General features: G+C 51.3%; 3 protein-coding genes across 8 annotated transcripts in view; 2 read left to right on the top strand and 1 right to left on the bottom strand.

The window, feature by feature from the left end:
• The window catches only part of LOC130155186 (uncharacterized), a 30,978-nt gene extending 29,552 nt beyond the window's left edge, over window positions 1–1,426 (top strand). For all 5 annotated transcript variants that reach the window (XM_056352204.1, XM_056352205.1, XM_056352207.1 and 2 more), the window contains exon 9: window positions 19–1,426. The gene's annotated coding sequence lies outside the window, so the exon portion shown is untranslated. The remainder of the gene's footprint in view (window positions 1–18) is intronic.
• Window positions 1,427–4,409: 2,983 nt separating this feature from the next.
• On the bottom strand, window positions 4,410–12,040 carry ZP4 (zona pellucida glycoprotein 4). Its single transcript, XM_056352209.1, has 11 exons — window positions 10,156–12,040; window positions 9,511–9,813; window positions 8,859–9,014; window positions 8,299–8,486; window positions 8,026–8,123; window positions 7,573–7,703; window positions 7,176–7,365; window positions 6,957–7,104; window positions 5,647–5,725; window positions 5,204–5,317; window positions 4,410–5,085 (listed from the first exon to the last, which is right to left on the bottom strand). The coding sequence occupies exons 1-11, from the start codon at window positions 10,352–10,354 to the stop codon at window positions 4,943–4,945; spliced, it is 1,749 nt and encodes a 582-aa protein (XP_056208184.1). The 5' UTR covers window positions 10,355–12,040; the 3' UTR covers window positions 4,410–4,942.
• A 3,098-nt stretch (window positions 12,041–15,138) lies between these two features.
• Window positions 15,139–21,291, top strand: LOC130155440 (cytochrome P450 2C19-like). Of its 2 annotated transcripts, XM_056352697.1 has the most exons (9): window positions 15,139–15,350; window positions 15,683–15,845; window positions 16,248–16,397; window positions 16,701–16,861; window positions 17,244–17,420; window positions 17,935–18,076; window positions 18,483–18,670; window positions 19,881–20,022; window positions 20,714–21,291. In XM_056352697.1, the coding sequence occupies exons 1-9, from the start codon at window positions 15,174–15,176 to the stop codon at window positions 20,893–20,895; spliced, it is 1,482 nt and encodes a 493-aa protein (XP_056208672.1). In that variant the 5' UTR covers window positions 15,139–15,173; the 3' UTR covers window positions 20,896–21,291. The 2 variants fall into 2 exon arrangements, with proteins under 2 accessions (XP_056208672.1, XP_056208673.1); XM_056352698.1 differs by lacking the exon at window positions 15,683–15,845 and having other exon boundaries at window positions 15,145–15,350.
• Window positions 21,292–22,261: the final 970 nt, after the last annotated feature.

Below are 22,261 nucleotides of genomic sequence, written 5' to 3'. Positions count from 1 at the left end.
CACGTGTTTCTGTTCCAGAGGCAGAGCGGGAGCACCAGCAAACACACAGCCACGAACCTGGGGCTCTGCACTACCTGCATCCTACAGCCATCAACGGAGCAACTCCAACTTGTGCGGGACAGGAAGGGGGAAAGGGGAGAAGGGGGAGGTCTGGAAGGGTCTGTGGACACACACGTGCTCTGCTCTACACGGCTTCGCTCCTGGACCTGAAGCATACTTACAACGGGCAAGCCAGGGGTGAACGTTGCTGTGGGCATCGGGGCACCGTAACTGAGGCTTTAAAGTTTGGAAATTCTTCCTCCTCCCTGGATTAGGAGCAGAGTTACCTGGAACATTGAACCTTTTAAATTATCGTTGCTTTCTGGGGACCTTCTGCAGCTGAAATAAGCTTTCTGGGGCAGCGTCTCCTTGTCCCAGCACGGCTCCTCCCTTCAGAGCAGCATCTGGCCAACTGTGCCATTTTACCAGCATTCAACAGGAAAACCAAGACATCCTATGAGGCCGTTCCCAAATCCACCACTAGCTTCTAACCCCATGGGCCCACTCCTTCTGCAGACCCCTGGCTGCCTGGCACGGAGCATGCTTGCTGCCAAGACGGGGAAAGGGGCACTGCGGGAACAAGCCCCTCCAGAGGCTCAGGTTTACCAGGCAGCCCAGCTCTGGTGCTGCCAGCCCTTTTTCGGGGGAGCCAGGCTTGAATTCCTACTTTTAAGGTATAGAGAAGCCCTCTGGCTCTGCAGGTGGGGCAGTCACGCTGCGGTGCAGCTCAGCCTGTGTGCTCTCCACTGGGAAAAGGTGGGAGGGAGAGCAGAGCTGCAAGGAAGTTACTCACATATGTACCTCCTTTAGGTCAGGTTAACAACTGTGTAACACCAAGGCTGGGTTTGGTGGCTGCCTTATTGCCACATGTCCACAGATTCCAGACCCAAGGGACAGGCAGCACATGCTTCCAAAGATCCCATGGTGGCAGCGATCTCTGCACACCAGCTGTTATTGGTACCAGCACAGTAATTAATGCACATGGAGTAAAGATTTAACTAAACCAACTTTGCCTCTTGTTAAAAAATTATTCTGCTCCCCTAAATTACAATATAACTGCAAGTCAAGCAATTGCTGTTTAGAAATTCCTCCCCAACCCAAGCTTGCCTGGGAGCCGCGATTTGAGAAGCTGGCAGGCATGGATCAGCCTCAGCAGGCGCAGTCTTCCATAGCAGCTGCTTCACCCATGCTCACCCAGAGCCCTTGGAGTCCTCAAAACCAGGGCAGGATCTCTTCTGAGATTCAAAGCACCCCAACCACACTCTCCCAGAGCAGCTGTAGTTTGCAGGGGCAAGTGAACACAGCAGCTCAAACTCAGCTCTCCAAGTACTCAGAAGGTTTGTTACTTAGCATCTAAAAAAAAAAACCCAAAGCAAACAAAAAAACCCACACCCAAAACCCAATAAAACCTGCAAAATCCCCAATAAAAAACCCCACATGGCTGTGCTGAAAGTAGGTGGTGTGTTTAACGTTCCAGTTCTCACTGCTGCTGCAGGACTTGGTTATCCACTGTGTATCTTGCTAGCTGCATCCAAAGCTAGAAAGATTTATAACTTGATTATTCTGTGAATAGTCTGTATATCTTCATAAGTACAGGGGACTAAAATTCTACATTAACTTATACCCCCTGTTATCCCTCCAGCTTTACAGAGACCATAAGGAATGTGAATCAATGCAAACTGAATTTAAAGTTTAAGACATAGCATCATGAACTCATATACTCTACCACCTCCATTCACATTATATGTTTGGTAGTGGTGTGGTTTTTTTCTCTTTTTAAACTAAAGTGAACTAGCCCTCTTATCACAGCATTATACAAAATATATTCATGTATTTTCATAAAGAAATATATTTATAATGTGTAACATACTGTATAGTTCTCCACTCCAGGATGCATTGTAACAGAAGCATAAGAAACTTATTAAAAGCATCACTGTTATTGTTTTCAGGCATTTTTTTAATCAACATGTGGGTTGTAGTACAGCAACTGCCCCATTTCATGTTTCAGGTCAAGAAAGGAGCTGCTACCACCAAGCTTTTAAAGAACTTTAGCTCTGGCAGAGAAGCAAGTTTGTTCTTTTGAGGCTGGTGCTGTTTTCAAAGATGCAGAGGGCAAGGAGAGCCTTTGGAGCCTCAGCCAAGCACAGGTGTTCCTTTTGAGCAGCACTGCCTTCAGTGCTGATGCTGGGCTTTGCTTCCAGAGCTGCCAAAGTGGGCAGACACGGCAGGGCAGCACATGCCACTGCCAGAGGGAAGGGTGAGGACACCCAAGCACGTCACTGCTCAGCATCCAGCATCAGGGTTTCTTTTGGAAAGCCTGAGTTTATTAGCAGCACCACAGCCCCAACAGAGAGGCACTGGCTGGCCTCAGGGCTGCTTTTCCTCAGCTTCTCCTTCTCTCAGAGCCCAGGCACCCTCTGGGCAGAGCTTCCCTGCACCTGCAGGAGCCTGAGCCAGCATCACAACAACCACCAGCCTCCAGCTCCACAGTATGGCCAGGCGGCCCAGAGCAAGGCTCAGGAGGGTGTGGAAACAACGAGGTAAGTGCAGTTACTCTATAGAAAGTAAGGGAGAAAAGTCAATGAGACCCAAGTAAAGAAAGTGGAAGCCTGGGGGGAAAGCCAGAAATCCACTTGTGAAGTTAGAAGGCAAGAGTACACTTTTACAGGAGAGAAACCTGCAGGACAAAGGAGCCCTGGATGCCACCAACACCCTGGCAAAGGGGAATGCACTAGGAAGAGGGGGACAACGTATTGGAGGAAGAAACCTCCATGCTTCCCAGCTTTCACCCCGTGGTTGCATCCCACTGCTGCCTGTGCCTTCCCCTCCTGCTAGGGACCAAACAGCAAGCCTTCAGCACAGAAAGCTTCCCAGAGTGGATCAAGGAATTAAGTTCGCTTCCCTGCTCCACCTGTGAACACCTCCACCTGTCCCTGCACACCCCCAGCCCTAAGCAGGACACCCATGATGGGAAGACCCCGCTCCGTGCCAGGAGGGACAATCCCAGCAGGGGACCCTAACCCAATGCCCAGATGTGCCCAGGGCCCCCCCCCGCCACCCAGGGTGGTCTGGCAGCCCCCAGAGGGCAGGGGGTCATTCTCCCAGCCCTGCCAGCCTCTGCTGAGCACCTGGGCTCTCTAAGCAAATATTTTTCTGTACACCTCACGGAGGCTTGGGAGGACTCCAGCAGCAGCCAGGAAGGAGCCTGGATCTTGGCTAGCACACGGGGTCGGAGCAGTGCCGGGGCACCCTGCCTAGTTACTGAAGAGGTTTGGTCTGTATTACACCTTTAGTCACACAGTTAATTAACATTACAGACAGCTGCTAAAGACTCATCATAAGGCACATTATGAGCTTATACTCTGCTTTCCCAGACAGAGCTCCACCTGTACCAAGACCATTTGGTTGCCAGAGGCACTCCCTAGAGGAGAAGGCTGTTTGACCCATCTCTGGCTGATGATTTCTCCAGCCTGTTATCTCCTTCACCCTTCTACCATAGAACTTGGAGCAGTCTTTTCTTCCGATTAGTCTTTGCCTGCTTTTAAAGTCCAAGAGCTCTGGTTATCCTGTAAGTAGCAGGAAAGAGCAGCTCTGCTAGAAACATACAAGTGCTGTAAGAAGATTCCTGAAGTTTCTTGTTGGAGCAAGAAAGGAATTGAAAACCAGATCCCACCACCTGTTAACACCTTCCAATCACACAGTATTGTCAGAAGCCTATGAATAGAACAATTTGCTACTTCAGGCAAGATACTGTGCAGTTCTTTGCTTCCATATATATGAGCTGCTCTTCCCCATTAAAGGCCCCTAAGCAGTATCATTAAGATTACTCCCGTTTTTTAACAGAGGGCATTTCTAATCAGACCTGTGGGAAAAGAAAAAAAAATATTTCTGCTTCCCCTCAAGCATACTTGCTCAAGGACTACTCCCCCAGCTGTAATGGGATCTCTGTGTGAGCACAAGCACCAGTGCTCCTCCAGCCTGGGCAGGAAGAGGGCTGCCAGAGCCCTTTCCCCCTCTACCATCAGGAGAGGTTTGCCTGACCATTTTTGCCTCAGAATATGAAAATGATCCTGGCTCAGCTGCTGCGTCCAACACCACCACACTGAATTGCTCCTGATGGGCTTTATTTCTCATCTCAAAAAAAAAAGCACAGTTGTGCCAACAGTGGTGTCAAATTAGCTTTCATCTGAGAGCTTTGAAGACCCAAGTGTCTGCTCTCACATGAAGTCTGAAGCATCAATCAAGTCTGATTTTTCCCCCCAAATTTTCAAACCACCTAGACCCTTTGATTTTTTTTTCAGTTGGAATGAAGTTTCCATGTTCTTATCCTCCAGAAAAAAAAAAAGTATCCCACCTGCCCTTTTTTGTTGCCAAAGCAAGAGGGAGGTTCATGTTGTCATCATTAGGAAGGCCCATTTGGACAGTGCTTTGCCATGAAGGCTTGCCACACAAGCACAGCCCTGACTTAGTGAGCTCAGGGGCAAGTGGGCAATCCCAGCTCCTCTGCACAAACACCAGCTCTGCATCCCCAGAGGAGAAGCAGGATTTGTTCTTCATCAGTTTTGCTGCACTTCGAGATGAGCAAAGATAAGCAAGTAATTTTGAAGGCTACCTTAGGCACTGGCAGAAACACAGATACCACTTATCAGCCTGCAGCTTCCCAGAAGCTTGGGCCATGACAAGGGCTCCCCATTGACAGCAGACAGTACTAAACCCAGAGCAGAATAATACCCAGCAAGCAAGATAGATTTGGAGAGACAGCATTTGAAAAGCTTGCTCACAGTCAAGATAATTTATTTGCAAGCAAAGCCTTGCAGCTGGGGTCCCCAAGACCCTCCTGTTGAACCCCATGTGCTCTGTGTTAGGGAGGAGTACCACAGCCCAAGGGGGTTTGGCAGCTGCTTTATTGTGATACATTGATCTCGTGCATTACAGGTGCCTTCCTTTGCCACAGCGCAGCAGCCACCAGCATCACACTCAGAGCTGCACCAGTCACCACAGCAGCAAGCCCCAGGGCCCAGGGGGCTGCAGCACACACAGCTGCTCCTGGAGGGAGAGAGACACCCATTGCACTCCTCCAGGGAGGCACAGGGATGCCTTAGGGGCCAGACTTTCTGCAGGAAAGCCTTTGACCAGGCCAGCTATACAGAGCTAGCACACTTACTGAGGCCATCCTTGGCTGTGTCTTGTCTCAGCTCATCCTGGAGGAAAATCACAGGGCCTTTGCTGGAGACATGGGAGGCACCATTCTGAAGATGCTCAGTACTCCTTTTGCCCCCTACAGAGCAATGTGAAGGTTTTAGGTGAGAAGATTTATAGCCCTAAAGGTCAGCAAACTTTGTCCAGGTCAGCTTCTTAGCACATGGGAAGTTCTGAAGGCCAAGCCTTCCACATGAGTCAACATAATTAAGAGCTTATTAAAACATCTGCCTTTCAGGCATAAGGGTGAGGGCCCTTCCTTAGTGGAAAGGAGCAGGAAATGCCTTGTCAAGCTGCCCATGGCTCAACGGAATTAGTCCATAGCCTACATGTTCTCCTACCTCCCAGCTTGGAGGCTAAACCCTTGTTGCCCTTTGGATGGGGAAGCAGGAGGGCTAGGACACTTACTGGCTGTAGCAGGACAAGTGATGATGCAGAACTCTTGTACAGAGCGGTGACACACTGAAGCACTGCAGTGCAGGTACACCTAGAAAGAATGGGACAGAGCCTGGAGCCACTCCAGCAATATCTGTAGACCGGTAACATCCTGGCCAGCAATTAAGTACCCACACAGCCACTCCTTCTACCCTACCCCAGCAGAATGGAGAGAGGATGGGAAGAGCAAAAGCAAGAAAACTCAAGGCTGGAGAGATAAAAACAGTTTGATAAGTGAAAGATGGAAGAACAAACCAAAGCATAAGTCACACAAAGGCAAGTGACCCACCCCACTCCCACAAGCTGACTGACACCCAGCTGGTCTGAACATCAGCTACACTGGAAGACAAATGCCTCCAGTGTTTATTGCTGAGCTTTACATCGTACAGCATGAAATACCCCTTTGGCCAACTTGGGTCAGCTGCTTCTCAGCTTCTAGCCTGCCCCACGCCTACTCACCTGGGGCTGAGGAACAGCAGAGCTGCAGAAAAAGCCTTGATGCTGTGCAAGCACTATTCAGCGAGTAGCTAGAACATTGGGGTGTGATCACACACTTTTAGCCACAAATCCAAAACCCACAGCACCATACAGGCTGCTGTGAGGAAAGTTAACACCACCCCAGCCAGAGCCAGTGCGCCTGGTCACAGAAGGGAGAACGCAGAAAGATTGTTTTGGCTTGCTTCACATACAGGCTGTAACCTTGGAGCCTTTCACTGCCTGCTGCAAGGCAGCTTTGATACCTTTACACACAACTCAGATCTGACACTATAGCACCTCTCTACTGCTAGGTAGAGCTGGGACCAGTTCTGAGTCTTCAATCTCAGGAGCATGGAGCAAGCAGTACAAGGCACTATGAACTTCACATGACTTAACGGCTCAAGCTCATGAGATTCAGAGCCCAGATGCTTCATAGGTACCAAAAGCCATTTCCAAGTAATTTTGACCAAGAAATTTAGAGTATATTAGCATAGTTTGAGCACACACCCTGAGCTAGTTCAACAGAATAGCTTAGGCAGCAGGCTAACACTCACCTAGGTAGACCTACCCTTTCAGCAGGCTCATCTTGTGTCACACACCTCCGTGATGCATCATACCTCTGCCACATTCATCAGGGAACAGAGTTTCTTGCATTCATCTCTCCCCTCCCATTTCAGGATTTTCCTAGCCTTTGCTCTCCTCCTGCCCCAAAGGGCCAAGAATCTCATAGTTATGGAGCAGTAAGAACTGCTCTCACACATGACTTGCCCCCAGCAGGAAGCTAGGCAACCAGGACAGGATCTTACCAGCCCAGAGAGCATCTCTTGGGAAGCAGAGTCCACAAAGGTGAATGTATAGAGGGTGAAACGCTGGTAGTGAGAGGGGAACAGCAGTCCTGAGGCAAGACTCAGAGGCACCAGCTGTGTCTGATAGTTGTCCCCTGCATAAGGGCACCTGAGAAGAGGCCAGCAGTGAGAAAAGCATGAGCCATTCCCCTGACCCAAAGCTGTTTACAAGTTGCTTACCCATCCACCAGAACAGGCCACTGCAGCTGGTGCTGGGGATTGATACTTGGTGTGGCCCAGCAGTGGTGCAGGACCAAGATCAGGTCTGGGTCTGTTCTCTGAAGGATCTTGACTTCAGCATAAATGGGGTCTCTCAGAGTCTTCACAACAGGATAGTCACTATCAGTATAGTAGGAAGTATAGCTTCCATCTGGGACAGAAAAAACCCTCAAGAGTCATTTTAGAGCAGGAGCAAACAAAAAAGACAACCCGAGAGCATCCCTTCTAGCCACATCAGTAAGTTCCCACCACAGCAGCGAAGGGGCAGTGCTGGGTTTGCCCATTAGTATTCCCTGCTTACTCAGAGGCCAGAGCCCTGCACCAAGAGGCTCGAGCAAGTCCTACAAATCTCTCCTACCTGAGGCAACACGTAGCTCCAAGGCCAGAGGACCTGGCTGGGACACAGCAGGGAGTGGTGGCAGGGTGAAGACCTGAACACTTAAGGGAATGAAGCTGCCAGTGATGGAGTAACTACAGCGGACATGTAACCTGGTGGGACAGGAAAACCCCAAGTCAGGCAGATAAAGAAAGGTCACTCTGATATCTCCCAAGATGGCAAGATATTACCCGCTTTAGTCACATCCCCAGTCTTTCCTCCAACACTTCCTTTTTACAAATACTTGAAATTCTCTTCAGAGTTCAGATTCAAGCCTGCAGAGTGTCACTGATCAGCACCAGCTTTACTCCCACCAACCAGAGACATACCAGTCCCTAGCCTGCTCTAGTGCCCTGCTGTGAATTCAGAGCTCGTGACAAGCAGGAAGCTTCTCTAGTAGCACTGAGCACAGTGGCACCAGCCCCAGGGTATTACCTGAATGTGCTATCCCTAGTGACAGAGCCAAGGCTCCCAGTCTTCACATCCCTGGATGCCACCAGCTCATTCTCATATATAGCCTGGTCTCCAGTCACCTGGAACGACAGACCAGGCACTGTCACTGCACTAAAGCCAAGCTGGGTTAACACCAGGCTGGAGAACAGCTCTTGGAATTCTGTAGGGTGCCCATTAAGTAGCCAAAGCCACATCAGGTAGCTCCAGGTCTGCAAGTTCCTGCTATTCCAGCCTGGTGACAGCTGCAGCTCTTACCTGGAATGTGGTGCCACAGGCAGAGAGTGGGAACTGGAACACAGCAAAGGCATTGCTCTTCACCACAGGGATGCAGCCAGCGCCGTGCCCGCTGGCCAGGTGCACAGAGTCCAGGTCAACAGGTGGCAGGGTCACATCCCTAGAGATGGCTATGGAAAACTGGCCATCTGGTGTGCAGTGAGCCGTCACTGGAGGGAAAGATATAATCAGTCTTGAGCTCAGGGAGAAGAGGAATGGGGAGGAGGCTCAAACATCACAGCAGAGACATGGCCAGCAGCTCCTGCGAGTTCTCCTGCCAGTTAGCCACAAGGCAAGCGCCAAGCGCAGCAAGGCAAGTGCAACTGGCTCCCACAGCAACACCAATTCTGGCCATAAACCCAGGCCTGTTGCAATGCATGTGAAAGGGCTGGATGCTTCTATGGGACAGAGCATTCCTGAAAGCCAGAAACACAGCCCCAAGCTGCCTGCAGGGCTGGCACCAATCCTGCTCTGCCAGGGAGGCGAGGAATCCCAGACTGCTGCTCCTCCAGGAGTCAGGGAGAGCAGCTGCCCACACCTACCTGTGTTACCAAAGTAGCAAGGCTTCACCCCATCCCGAGGGTCGTAGCAGCAGCCTCGCGCCTCGCAGTCTCCCTGGCTGACAGGCAAGGTGGCACAGGACAGCCGGTCCTGGCTGAGGACAGCTGAGCAGACAGTGCTGCTGGGAGCATCCAGGGCTGGAAGAAACAGCAGGAGTTTACAGCTGAAAACACAAGAACAAGGAGACAGAGGCACAGAGGACACTGGCAGAAGGTGCTCCTGGTGACTGCATAAAAATTGAGGGAAGTCAGACCCAGGTGAGGGTCAAGCACATGGCCTGGAAGCCTGCTCAGAAAGCACCTGCATCTCCCTGGAAGAGACTCCCCCTGAAGCCATGTGCAGGGGACAGACTGCATGGGATCTGTCAAGATGAAGTGTTCTGAATCAATTCTAGTAGTTAGGACAATCACTGTACCTAGTCTCTGGCTCAATCCCTGAACTTGCAGGGACTCACACAGTCAGAAGATGGCTGGGAGCTGGTGGCTCCTATATCTAAACGCTTCTCCAGGGAGTCTTCCGCACAGCAAGTCCTGTTTCCCAGCCCCCAGACTGGCTAGGAACAGCCATCCAAAAGGGAGGGCACTCACTGCCACAAGATACCAGCAGAGTTTCCCAAGGAGCTATCAGTCTTACCAGGAAGGTCCACAGGGCACCTGAGGAGCTCCTCCTTGTGAAGAGCCTTTTGTCCAGCAGCATCTGTTTCTTCAAGCCCAACCAGCATGACATAATTACCATCCTGGGGAAGAACCACACCAGTCAGGGCAACCAGAGCAGCAGTAGCCACAGTCCCAGCAGAACCACTAAGGTCACTCACCCATTCAAAGATGTAACAGCCAGCATAGGAGACCAATACTTTCCTGGAGCCATCTGGAGTCCCAGATACCGAGAGCCCACAGTCAGAGTCATTCTGCAGAGTGTGTGCCTTTCCCTGTTTATCTAGGGAAAGAGGGGACAGCAGCAGGGGCTTCAGCATCCCACACCAAAGATGAGGGTCTGCCACAATCCTACCTTCCCATAGGAAACAGGGCCCTAGCCAGTGCGAGGGTCTGGGCCATCAGGGGTGCACAAGGGAAACCAGCAGCCAAGACTATCTAGATCCAGGCACAGCACTCCACCAAAACCCTTGACTGCTGGGTCATACAAACAGCCCCCAGTTACACAAGATACACTTAAAACTGTTAAACAACACTTCACACCAAAACCTTCCCCTTTCTCCTCATTCCAGGCATGCCTCTATGCTGTGCAAAGTAAGAGCCTCTCGCCACCACCCTCACTTACCCCAAGCAACCAGCATGAAGGAAGCATTCCCTTCCCAGCCTGAAGGCAAGGTGAGCTGCAGGCTATCCTGGCCACAAGCCAGCAGGATGGAATCAGAAAAAACACCGTCCTGAAACCCCACAACAAAAGCAAGGGACACAAGAAACCCCCAGAAGAGCATGGCTCTACATGCAGTCCTAGACTGCCCTGCAACACCCATGCTGCTCTCCTGCTGAGGACCATGAAGCAGCTGCCCTTAGCCTAGCCCTTTTAAACTGTGGAGCCAGCTGGGATCAGAAGTTCCTGAAGCATCCAGGTGGACCCAGCCCAGCAATTTAGCACCTTCCATTGTCCTCAGCTGGCGCTGAACCCACCACAGTCTGTTGGCACTGTTGGTTTGAAAAAAAACACAGGGCAGGAGCTGAGCTTATGTCAAGAGAAGGGTCTGTATTCATATCACCCAGCTGAGAGGAGCTCATCTGTGCAGTCTACTGCAGAGCACCAGGAGGGTCTTCAAACCCTTTTTTCTCATGCTGAGCTCTTCCCACAGCTGACCCGTCCAGGAGATCCACCTGCTGCTCTAATTGCTCACTGCAGGGGTGCAAGCAGCTCAGTGACAATGCTCCTTTGCGCTTCTAGAGGTGCCACTGCTTCAAATGCCAGACACAGGATGCTGATGTATAAGCACAGTAATAGCCCTTCACGTGAAATCTGTGGAAAACACGGAGCTCAGGAGGCTTTGCACACCTAAAAGGAGGAGATTCCCCTTAAACACTCCTGGCTGCGGACTATGGCCCCATTTGCAGGGTGGCTGTGTGGGACAGCTGCAGGACTGCTCCAGGCTGCCTGGTGGCAGGACCATATCCTCTGTGGGACTCCCACCTGCAAAAGCTGGCAGATGGACCCCTAAGGTGGGCCTGAGACACAGGTAAGGGGAACAGCTGTGATCCCAGAGAAAGCTCTGCCTGCCAGCACCCACTGCCTGCCTGTACGGCAGCATCTCACATAGAGCCTTCTCCCTGGCCACGCATCAGGCTATGGCACACACACAGAGTGAAAGCCTCATTATCCATCTTTCTCTACAGATGTTTCTGCATTCCTGCAACAAAGGTGTGAATGTCTTTGCACTGTTGCACAGGTGATGCACACATAGTTTGTGCATGCCTTTTTATGCCCTATTTTTTGCAGCGGGAGCACTGGCATAGCCTGTGCCATCACATTCTTTTGTAACCTGCTTATTTCTTTGGAACTAGATGATCACAAACATTCCAGCAGTGTGTAGGTTCAATGAGTAGGTTTTCTAATTTTAACTGTTAATAATGCACTTCCATTGGTAGCCATCCACACTTCTGCTCCCAGCAGACCCTCCAGCTCCCAGATGGAGCACCATGCAGCAGGCAGCAGCTCGCCCCTCTGGCCAGCCCTCATCTATAGGTGCAGGGAGTAGCTGAGTCCAAGGGAGCTGTTTCTTCTGCTCTTCCACACACCCTGTCATCCTTCTACAGCTGTACGGGATGCCGTGATCCTAGCTGGGTGAGGAACATCACTGTGCCTACCCTCCACACTGCTCATGGCATGCACCAGCCAGGAGGGCTGCTCCACAAAACACAAGACCTCTTCAGCCACCCTGCACAGCAGGACTGAAGCAACGGGATCTCAACAGGTTGCCAGCACAGCTGCTTTTTGAGCAGCGCTCATGAACCAAATGTGCTTGTCCCAGCACCTGCCTAGGATGTGGGCAGCTGCGACGGAGAGGCACCCGGGGGAACATTCGGACTTTGGCAGGGGGGAGGCTTCACGCTGTGCGAGCTGAGCGTTGTGCCAAGGCGGCTTGCTCAAATCTCACAGCCACTGTGTGACTGCTGAATGCTTCACCTGACTGCATTACCTGATGATAATTGGGTAAATAACAAATAAACAGAGTACTTTGGAGCTACAGAGAGATGGTTTTCATTACACTTTAACCCACCAGCGCTTTGTTTATGCTGACACAAAAAATGTCTAGATGCACTTGAAGAATAACTGTGTGAAAGAACACAGGGAGTGCTGTCGATCCACCAAGCAATACCTGTGATGAGAATGGTTTCAGGTAAGCACCCTTTCCTAATTTCTCCACACACACTTGACAGCTGTGTTGGAGCAAGTGAAACAAGCCTGACACTCATGGAAATGGAACGCTTTGTTTGGAAGAAATTGTTATAGGCAGTGGAAAGCAGCCTGGCTGAGAGGAAACAGGTAGGTCTCTCTTCATCCCAGATCTCATCCTCATCCATTTACTAGTTCTCACACATTGCCATGACCCGGCTGTAAGCACCAATTTAGCTACCATTCAAGACCACCACAGAGGACATGCAGAGATGAAGGTAGGTAAGGCAAACATCTCTGCAGGCCACTAGCCTGAAGCTGATCATGACCCCAGTAAGCTAAAATCTTCCTGGGATGTCCATCAGGAAAATCTTCTCCCCCTAACAATTTTGAGCCTGGGAGGCTGGGGCAGTCATAGCAGCAGTGTAGGAGTTGCCCTGGCTGTAGAAAGCTCTCTAGAGACCTGTGGGAAGAAAAGGAGATATTAAACACCACCACCAGGAAGTGCCAGGAAGAGGAGTACAAAATTCTTTGCACATTGTGGGATTGCCTCCTACAAGGTTTCTGCATCTTGGGCCTGTACTGTGCACTGTAAGTGGGATAAAAGGGCAGTGGATGGAGGAGTGGCTTAACCGAAAGGCTCCCCCGCAGAAGTTGAGCAGTGTTTGCAGGGATACCTGCACCCAGCGCGCGGGAGATGAGGGGTGCTGGCTGCACAGCGGGCAGGAGTGGCATTGGGCAGTGCTACCTGCTGAACTCAGGAGGTGTGAAGTTCAGAACTCCTGTGAAGCCTGCAGGAGGGTCTACACAATGATGACAGAATTTTGTCAAGCTTGTGATTTATTTTTGAAAAAAAGAGGCAAACCTACAACACTGGTAGCCTTTTCTTTGCATATCCCCAACACGTGCCTCCAATGAACTTAGAACCAAAGTTCCTGGGGAAGATGGAGAGGAGGGGATTTCAGCCCGGACTTTCACATGGATAGGGAGAGCAGCCCAGCTCTGCCCACTCTTAGCATCTACAGACAGAAGTGCTCAGAAAACCCTTGGACACTACTGTGACTTGGTTTCCCACAGGGAAAGGTCCAAATGACAGTTCTTATGGGTTTTCCTTCCTTGTAAATCCCCAGTGCGTCTGCCAGGGCGGTGGGACTCTTTGGAATATAATGATTTTATCCTAATAAAAATAAAAACTCCTGAAAGTATTCCTAGTTCCAGGGCTTTTGCCTCAAGTATTTTGCAGACTGTGAGGCAGAACTGAGAATAGAGCCTTCGTTCCCAGGAACGAGGGAACTTTACAGGGAAGGTGGAAAGGTCACGAATGCTGTCAGCAGAGACCTCATGTAGCAGTGCAAACTCCCATGAACTCCACTTTCACCAGGCGGAGGTCCCTAGGGTTCATGGTAGAGATGAACTTCCATGAACTGCCCTGGCAACGTCTGAGCTGATGCGGAAGTTTAGGCCAGCAGATCAGCAACTAGCCCAAACTTGTTGGCAGTTCAGGTTTTCCACCAAAGTATCAGGTACAGGTCTTTAAGAAGTGGAACAAGATTTTAATAGAACCACTAGCAAATTATTGCACCTATGCGAGAGAGCGAGGATGACTTCAGAACTCATAGGGTAGCTACAGAAGCTGTCGTGAGGGATGGAGACTTTTGCTAGCAGCTCCGAGCGGAGGGGACGCTCACAGTAACACACTGCTGCGCAGCAAACCCAGCACACTCCAACCAAGCACCCGGCTCTCCCAGGCCCCTCACTAATTCCCACCAAGTCCCACACAGAATCCTGTGAGGAAGCAGCCTGAAGCTGCTCCAGGGGAGGTTTAATCAGATATTTGGAAAAATTTCTTCACGGAAAGAGTGGCCAAGCCCTGGAACAGGCTGCCCAGGGAGGCAGTGGAGTCACTATCCCTGGAGGTGTTTAAAAAACATGTAGATGTAGTGCTTAGGGATGTCGTTTAGTGGGACTTGGCAGTGCTGGGTTCATGGTTGGACCTGATGATCTTACAGGTCTTTTCCAACCTGAACGATTCTACAACTCTATGAGAACAGGAACTCGCACATGCCAGCTGCCAGCAGCAGGTTGGTGGGCTTCTTAGGTCATTGCAAGTGCAAGGACTAGTTGCCAGGTTGCACTAACCTATACACAACCTCTCACAAGGGCAGCTCCATCTCAGCTTTGGAAGCCACTCCCCAGAGACCCTCTCAAGTTCTTGGTTTCTCTCTTCTCTACCAGCTTCTCTTACTCTTTCCCTCCTCGAGGAGACCTTGAAGAGGTCAGAGTCCCAAAGTCTAGTCCCCTTTTCTTATGTCTTTATCTCTCCCAGCAAGTCCTTTCTTATCTATCGTGATGTCTGGAGACCTTTCCGCCCTTGCCAGATGGGTATTTTATACCTTCCTCTCTTGTGAGGCCACCCCTAGGGACAGAGATTGAGGCAGTTGCTGTGCACTGAGAACACATCACTGTGTCCTTTGGCATGTCACACACAGTGCGAACTCCATTGATAACGTCAGGAAGGCTTCAGGACCAGGCAAGGATTGCTCACTGCACCGAGAGCTTGTACAATCAATCCTGAAGGATAGAAAATCCAACCGGCACTCAAGTGCTTGGGAGACGCTTTCGTGACAGTGAATTTCTGGGAGCACCTCCGTAGGTGTGATCCCTAGCATGATCCCTTTAACAGTGAATCTTAGGTGAAACAAAACAAGTTTTATGAGCACATTACAAACCTCTTAACCTCTGTTGGCCTCTGGGGTTGTTTGAGATAAGGTGTGTCTTCAATGACCAATTAACACCAACAGAGATCCTGGTTTCATAACACAGGGCAGGCTAACAAATGATTGACTACTCAGCCACGTGATCCAAAACCTGCTGTTGAGCCAACACAGCCCTCAGTATATAAACTCGGGTGCTGACAGCCAGAGTCACACCTTCCTCAGCCGCAGAAGCAAATAATGCTCCTGGGAGCAGCTGCTGTTGTCTTCCTGGTTTGCATTGCTTGCCTGCTCTCCTTCGCAGCATGGAGAGGGAGGTCTGGAAAGGGGAAGATGCCTCCAGGACCGTCTCCCCTTCCCATCTTAGGAAACGTGCTTCAGGTGAAACCAAAGAACTTGGCCAAAACCCTCCAGAAGGTAAGGTCACTTTCTTAATGTCTTCTGTGGGCAAGAAGTGTGTGGGACCTGTGCATGGGGACAACCTGTGGCTATAGCTTCATGAGTGGCAATCCTAGAGGACCAGAATAGTCATGGCACTCTCAGTGGCTCCCCTCACTGCTGTTGCCATTGTTCTTTGGGGCTTGATAGCGGGGAACCCCCCACATCCACGTTCATCACAAAAGGACCAAATGTTGACGTTGCTGGCCTGTGAGGCTGCACTGCCTGCAGTGGGATGCAGCAGTAAGGCCACTTTTCAACTGCTCCTCCCCATCTGCTCCATGGCCATGTTCTCACCTGCATTTTGACAGCTCAGTGAAGAGTATGGACCAGTGTTCACGGTGCACCTGGGCTTTGACCCAGTGGTGGTGCTGTATGGACATGATGTGGTGAAAGAAGCCTTGGTTGATCGTGGGGATGAGTTTGCTGCAAGAGGACAGATGCCAATAGGAGACAGGACTAACAACGGATTAGGTATGTTTGCTGACTGAGCTCCTTCTGAGGAGAAGGGAAGGGCTGAGGGTGTGAAAACGATGTGCGGATATGAGTGACGAATTGTATATGAGGAGGTTGGGTATGTGGTGGAGAAGGCCAAAAGCAGGCAGTTGGACTACAGAACCTTGAAAGATTGCCTCCAAATCACAGTACTCTATGGCAATACCATGTCAGTGCTGTCCCAGGCCAGGCTGGATGGAGCTTTGAGCAACCTGGTCTAGTGGAAGTGTCCCTGCCCATGGTAGGGGCATTGGAACTAGGCGATTTTCAAGGTCCCTTCCAACCCAAACCGTTCTATGATTCGCAGTTACCATGGGCCTCTGTTCATCTCACACCCAGCATGCCCAAGGCAGGTCTTCCTTCTTCCTTTTTCCTCTGTAGGGATTGTTTTTAGCAACAACGAGGAGTGGTTACAAGTCCGGCGGTTTGCTCTCAGCACTCTGCGCAACTTTGGAATGGGGAAGAGAAGTGTTGAAGAGAGGATCCAGGAGGAAGCTGAGTACTTGCTGGAAGAGATCAACAAAACAAAGGGTATCGTTTGTTTTCAATATAGCTTATGTTTGGAAAAAAAAAAGACTGTGTTAAGGGACCCTATGCCTTTAGCATAGAACTGAAGTTCCCGTGTGTTTAGTCCATGCACTGGCTACCCCTCATTGCAAAGCAGTAAACAGGTCTGTGATCAGGTACTGTTCTTTTTGGAGGACCCTCCTGTGCCACTTCAAGACTGTGCCCTGGCATTTCCACTAACAACCAGAGCTCGGGTTACCCACGGTAGCCATAGTTTTTTTTGTTTTGGTTTTTTTTTAATAGTTTGTAACTTTTCTGACATCACAGGAACACCTTTTGACCCAACCTTCATGCTGAGCTGTGCTGTCTCCAATGTCATATGCTCCATCGTCTTTGGAAAACGGTACGACTATAAAGACAAGAAGTTCCTGGCCCTGATGAACAACATGAACAACATCTTTGAGATGATGAACTCCCTCTGGGGACAGGTACACTCAGTAGCCATGTCACAGGGGCAACACCCTCCCAGGGGAGCAGGAGAGTCCCCTCCCGATGAAGTCCCTTTTCAGTCTTCTAAGTAGGACCCCATCAATGCTGCACAGCAGGGAATTCATTCAAGAGCAAGAAGCACCCTCACCAATGGAGTTGGCTTTGCCAGCTAAGTGCAGCTTCCCTCTGGCCCTGAACACCCTTCTCCACCCCTGAGGTTCCCGCTATTACTAAGCCATCCCTTCCCACCCTGTTAGTGCCAAGCCCCACAGCTGTTCCACCTGCTCAGTTGGGAGGGTCATGGCCTTCCTAGGCTTTTTGCTAATACTGAAGGATGGGGCAATGATCATGCTAGGGACCTTCCTGTTTCTTTCCTTCCAGCTGTACCAGATGTTCCCAAAGATCCTGGATCACTTGCCTGGCCCACACAACAACATATTTGCGGAATTTGATTCTCTAAAAGACTTTGTGTCAGAGGAGGTGAAGACACACCAAGCCTCCCTAGATCCTAGCTCCCCTCAGGATTTCATTGACTGCTTCCTTAGCAAAATGGAGGAGGTAAGGAGACAGCATACAGCCCCAACTCATCCCCAACTGAGCTGAGCTGAGCCCATTCCCTCTCCCAAGTAACACGGACATTGGAATGACCCCAGGCAGCTGGGCTGGGCAGTGGGAGGACACCAACGATACCCTAGATAGTGCCTGTATGAGAGCTTATAGCTCCAGGTCTGCACACCCACCAGCTGCTCCCTGCAGCTGCTCGGACAGTAAGACATCCCTCTGCTCTCACCGGGACACAGGAATATTTGCAGTTCAGTGTTGCGGTTCTTTCACTGGAAAACAGCTGGTACAGCAAGGGCAAGCAGGCAGCTACGTACTGTTCGGTACACAGCTTGAAAGAAGGTTGCTCTGGGGTTGAACTTACCGCACAAAGATAGAATTGCAATTCCCCAGAGGGCTGCTGCACCTCAGCAAACACAACAGCTTTAGGTGAAAAGGGAGGTCTGGGGTCACACAAGACAGGGTTGCTTTTCTTGGATCAGCCAGAGAAACAGCCTAGCCTTTTCCCTAGGAGAAAGAGCATCCCAATTCCAGTTTCCACTTGAAGAATGTGATAACCAGCACCTTTGACTTGTTCCTTGCTGGAACCGAGACAACCAGCACCACCATAAGATACGGGCTTCTGCTTCTTCTCAGATATCCAAAGATACAAGGTATCAGTCTGTGACCACTGCCGCTCCGGCTATTGCCCTGTGCTGGGCGCGTGCCGAGCACCAAATCCTTCTCCCAACTTTTATCTCCTCTCTCATATTTTACCCAAATGGGCAAAGTCCTTGCACCGTCATTCCCCAGGGTGGCTGTTAGAGATCCCTCAGCTCCACTATCATGATCATCCCCTCACAGCCAAGGACTTGACTGTGTCTGAATCTTTATCTCCCAGTACTCCCATTTAGCCAAGTCACTAGGAGAACAGTCTTTGCATGCACTGCAGTGGAGCTGTGTTCCAGTCAACACCAATGCTCCGACCATCTCTGATCTGTGATTTGTAGACAGCTTAGGACAAACTGTTTAGGGTTTGGGTTTATTCACCCATGTTATGGTTTGTGCTTCTGATGACAGAGAAAGTTCAAGAAGAGATCGACCGGGTAGTAGGACAATCACGAAGACCTTGTGTGGCTGACCGGGCCCAGATGCCCTACACAGATGCGGTGGTCCATGAAATCCAGCGCTTCATCTCCCTCATCCCCCTGGGCCTCCCCCACACTGTGGCCAAAGACACCTGCTTCAGAGAGTACATCATTCCCAAGGTTGGTGGGCAGGCTCCCTCAAGTTCAACAACAAGGTGGCCGCACGTTTGCTCTTGGGCTGTCAGTTACAAGCCAGAAGCTAGAAATGCTGTGGCTTGGCCTGGCTGTCACCCAGCCCTTCACAAAGCTTTTACCCTCAGGCTGCTGTAGCTCACTTGCAACCCTTTGTTGCCACTCCATGGGCCAAGGCTGGTAGGCTAGCCCTGCCCAACACCTTTGCTCACTTGCTCTGCAGTTGTACCTGTCTGCAGAAACACAGTGGGTTCACGAAAAACCCCCAGCCACCAACAGAGCAGCGACTCCTCACACAAAAGGCAGCAAGGCCAGGGAACTGCTCAGCACTGCTCAGGAGGGCCCGTGCCCATGCAGGGACACACAGCCAGTCTGTGGTTATAAGCACAGGGAGCCCCTGAGCCACAGGGTGCAGGGTGTGTGTGTGTGTGTGCTGTGTTTGCATTCAAGGGAACAAGCAAAACCTGCTTGCCCTGTCCTTACACACTTCCGAAGCCACCACTGCCAGCGGCAGGACGATGGGCTGGGGCCACCCATGCACAGCCTGGCCTGCTGCAGCCACGCTTATGCTCGTTGCTCTTTGGGGTGCTGTGGTACAGCAGGGGAACAGTGGCACACGGGCTGTGACAGCGGCACACGGGCTGTGAGCATTTTGATTTTCAGCTCTCTGTGTGAAATCAAAAGGCACGACCTGGGAAATGGCTCAGCTTCCAGCAGAAGGCTTTTGTGTCATCGCTGCCAGATTATTTATCCCACCTCCCCATCAATGGTTGGTCAGGGAGAGGGAAGGAAGAGGATCACGGCAGGAGAAATTTGTCAGGATAGGGGAAGAGAGCTCCACTTCCACAGCCTTGTGTGCCTTTGCTTTTTGGGCTCACAGAAAAGAAGAAACATAGTGCATCTACAAGTTCATTATTGTGAAAGACTAAGAAAGAGGAAGAATTATGTGGGGTGTCCCCAGATGACCAGGCTAAGGCAAGGACAAATAGTCTGCTGGTGAGAGGGAGCATCCAACAACTGTCCCTGCTGTGACACCTAGCAGGGTCCCCCTAAAGCTGCCTCCCCAGAGGAAAGGTCCCCAAAGAGAAACCAAAGGCACTGGGAGGGCTGTGCTGGGAAGCTGTTTTAACTTGGCAGGCAGTTGGGTTAAGTGATCTAACTCGCCTCCCCTTCTGCTCTTCTCCTTGTGTTACCTCAGGGCACCACAATCTTCCCCATCCTCAGTTCCGTCCTCCATGACAGTAAAGAGTTTCCAAACCCTGACGAGTTCAATCCCGGACATTTCTTGAATGAGAATGGCACCTTTAGGAAGAGCGAGTTCTTCATGCCCTTCTCAGCAGGTAAAGCCCAGGCTTTCTCGCTCTTCCTCTCTCTGTCACCCTCCTCCTCTGGGGACTGCCCTACCTTTCCCTACAACACATGCTCCCTCTTCCCAGCATGGTCCCACTGGAGTTGCCTATGTAATGACATGAACGGGACCCACTGAGACCTTCTAAAATACCTCTCACCTTTCTGCACAACCACCAAAGTCATCCTTAACCAAGCTGTCTTTCTGTGGCAGCTCCACTTTTCCCCAGCACCCCTGCAGTACTGCTCAGGCTACATGCACCCACCACCAGCCCCCACCCTCCGCTTCCTCACCCGTGCTGTACATCACCTTGCTCTCCCTCACCTTGCTCTTCCTCACCTGTGCTGCACATCACCTTGCTCTCCCTTACCTTGCTCTTCCTCACCCATGCTGTACATCACCTTGCTCTCCCTCACCTTGCTCTTCCTCACCTGTGCTGCACATCACCTTGCTCTCCCTCAGCTTGCCTCCTGTGGTGCACCCTCCATGTTTAAGATGCCTCCTGCTCTTCTTCCTTCACACATCTGACTGAAGGGTCTTTCTCCAAGAAGCTCTTCTCTAGCATATGTCCTTGGCACCCCTGACAGTCACCTCACTGCTGTGGCTGTGCCTGGTAAAGCAAGCTGCACAACACATCTGCTTGGCAACATCTGCTGAGTGTTATTTGCTGTTTTCACTTCCAGGGAAGCGAATATGCCCTGGAGAGGGCCTGGCACGCATGGAGATATTCTTACTCGTGGCCACCATCTTGCAGAACTTTACCTTGAAGCCTGTCATTGACCCCCAAGACCTCAACATAACCCCAACCCTGAGTGGGACAGGCAACGTACCTCCTGCCTACCAGCTCTGTGCTGTGCCCCGCTGAAAAGCACAAACCCACGCTCCACGGCGTCCCGAGTCCAGCTACTCCTTTTCATCTCCCTCGCTACAGCCAGCGGCAGGAGCACTGGCCCACCTTCCCAAGGCTGCCAGGAAGGCAGCCCAAACACAGGTATGCACAGACACCTACGAAGCCTCCCAGAACTGCTGTGCACCCATCGCAGGGAGACCCTGGGTGCCATCGCACCAGTGCTCTGTCCGCGGGCACAGGGAGCGCAGCGGCTGCGTCAGACAGCCAACCTGCTCCCAGGCACGGCTCCTGCAGCTGCCCATGACCTGCTCCTCCCGCAGCACGTATGCCACCACCAGCAGCACGCTGTGCAGATGGTCAGTGTTGTGTGTGTGTATGTTAATGACCCAATAAAGAAAAAACTATTTGTGAGGTTTCGAGCCGTTATTTCCTTTGGGTTGGGGCAGCACCACACCTGCTGCTCCACTGCAGTGGAGCTCTGCAGCACCGGTGGCCAGCACCCTGCAGGAAGGGCTGTCCCCCCCAGGGCAAGGGTCCTGCTGGCTTCATCTGCTGGACCCACAGCTGCTGCCTGCAAGGAGCTCCCGGCCAGTCGCAGCACACCACCAGTCAGTGGTGTGAGATGGGAAGGGGGTCCTGTGCCCGGGGGCTGTCAGCAGCTCTATCTGCTGTTCTTGGGGCTGCCAGTCCTGCTGCCCACAGCTGGACAAAGGACAGCTGCAGCATCCCTCATGGAGGAGAGGGCTTCCCCCCTCCCAGTTCAGAGGCTGAAGCTCCAGCTGCCTTCACCCCCTCTGATGGGACCTCTGGATGCTCCTGGGGCTCTTCTGATTCCCCAGGCTCTCCATGGCCCAGCCTTTCCAAAGCTGGGAGCACCTTCCCTATGGCTCCTCTCTGTCTTCCTCCCACCATCTCCCCCAGGCTGCTGCTCTACCCAAGGCATTTGCCAGCACAACCCTGCCTGTCACCGTGGCCACTCGTCACCCCCCTACAAATCAAGATGGGGCTGCTGAGGAGACAATTTCTCCGGATGAGTCTCCTCCTGCCTGCATGATGCTCCCACCCACCTCCCAGCTGAAATACCAAGGCACAGAGGAGAACAGTGTGAGTGAGAGGCCATTGCAGACAAGGAACAGCTGAGAACTAAGGGAAGTTACCGTCACAAGGGCTAAGTTCTGCAGCTGGAGTTGCATTATCCTTCCAGTTTTCCTGGGCATATCACTTCATCTCACTTCTGGTCTGTGCTCCTTCTGCCAAATGAAGAGTTCATCCCTGCTTTTGCAGGCTGTTGCGAGGAGCTCAGGCACCAGCTCTCTGTCTACTCTTTTCTAACATCAGCATCACTGCAAGGATTTAGATGTTCTTTATTAAAATGAATTTG

This window comes from Falco biarmicus, chromosome 9, assembly GCF_023638135.1.
Source record: "Falco biarmicus isolate bFalBia1 chromosome 9, bFalBia1.pri, whole genome shotgun sequence".
NCBI classification, from domain to species: domain Eukaryota; kingdom Metazoa; phylum Chordata; class Aves; order Falconiformes; family Falconidae; genus Falco; species Falco biarmicus.
The sequence above is the reverse complement of the archived record's forward strand: the minus strand, read 5'-3'. Positions and strand labels throughout refer to the sequence as shown.

Bases quoted from the DNA above. Each gene is read 5' to 3' on its own strand.
- ZP4 (XM_056352209.1), bottom strand. From the start codon at position 10,354: ATGGGTGTTGCAGGGCAGTCTAGGACTGCATGTAGAGCCATGCTCTTC. The intron at 9,814-10,155 runs GTAAGTGAGGGT...CTCTTTCCCTAG, and splicing joins CTTCATGCTGGTTGCTTGGG to ATAAACAGGGAAAGGCACAC. The intron at 7,105-7,175 runs GTAAGCAACTTG...GCCTCTTCTCAG, and splicing joins TGGCCTGTTCTGGTGGATGG to GTGCCCTTATGCAGGGGACA.
- LOC130155440 (XM_056352697.1), top strand. From the start codon at position 15,174: ATGCTCCTGGGAGCAGCTGCTGTTGTCTTCCTGGTTTGCATTGCTTGC. The intron at 16,862-17,243 runs GTACACTCAGTA...CTTTCCTTCCAG, and splicing joins TGAACTCCCTCTGGGGACAG to CTGTACCAGATGTTCCCAAA. The intron at 20,023-20,713 runs GTAAAGCCCAGG...TTTCACTTCCAG, and splicing joins CTTCATGCCCTTCTCAGCAG to GGAAGCGAATATGCCCTGGA.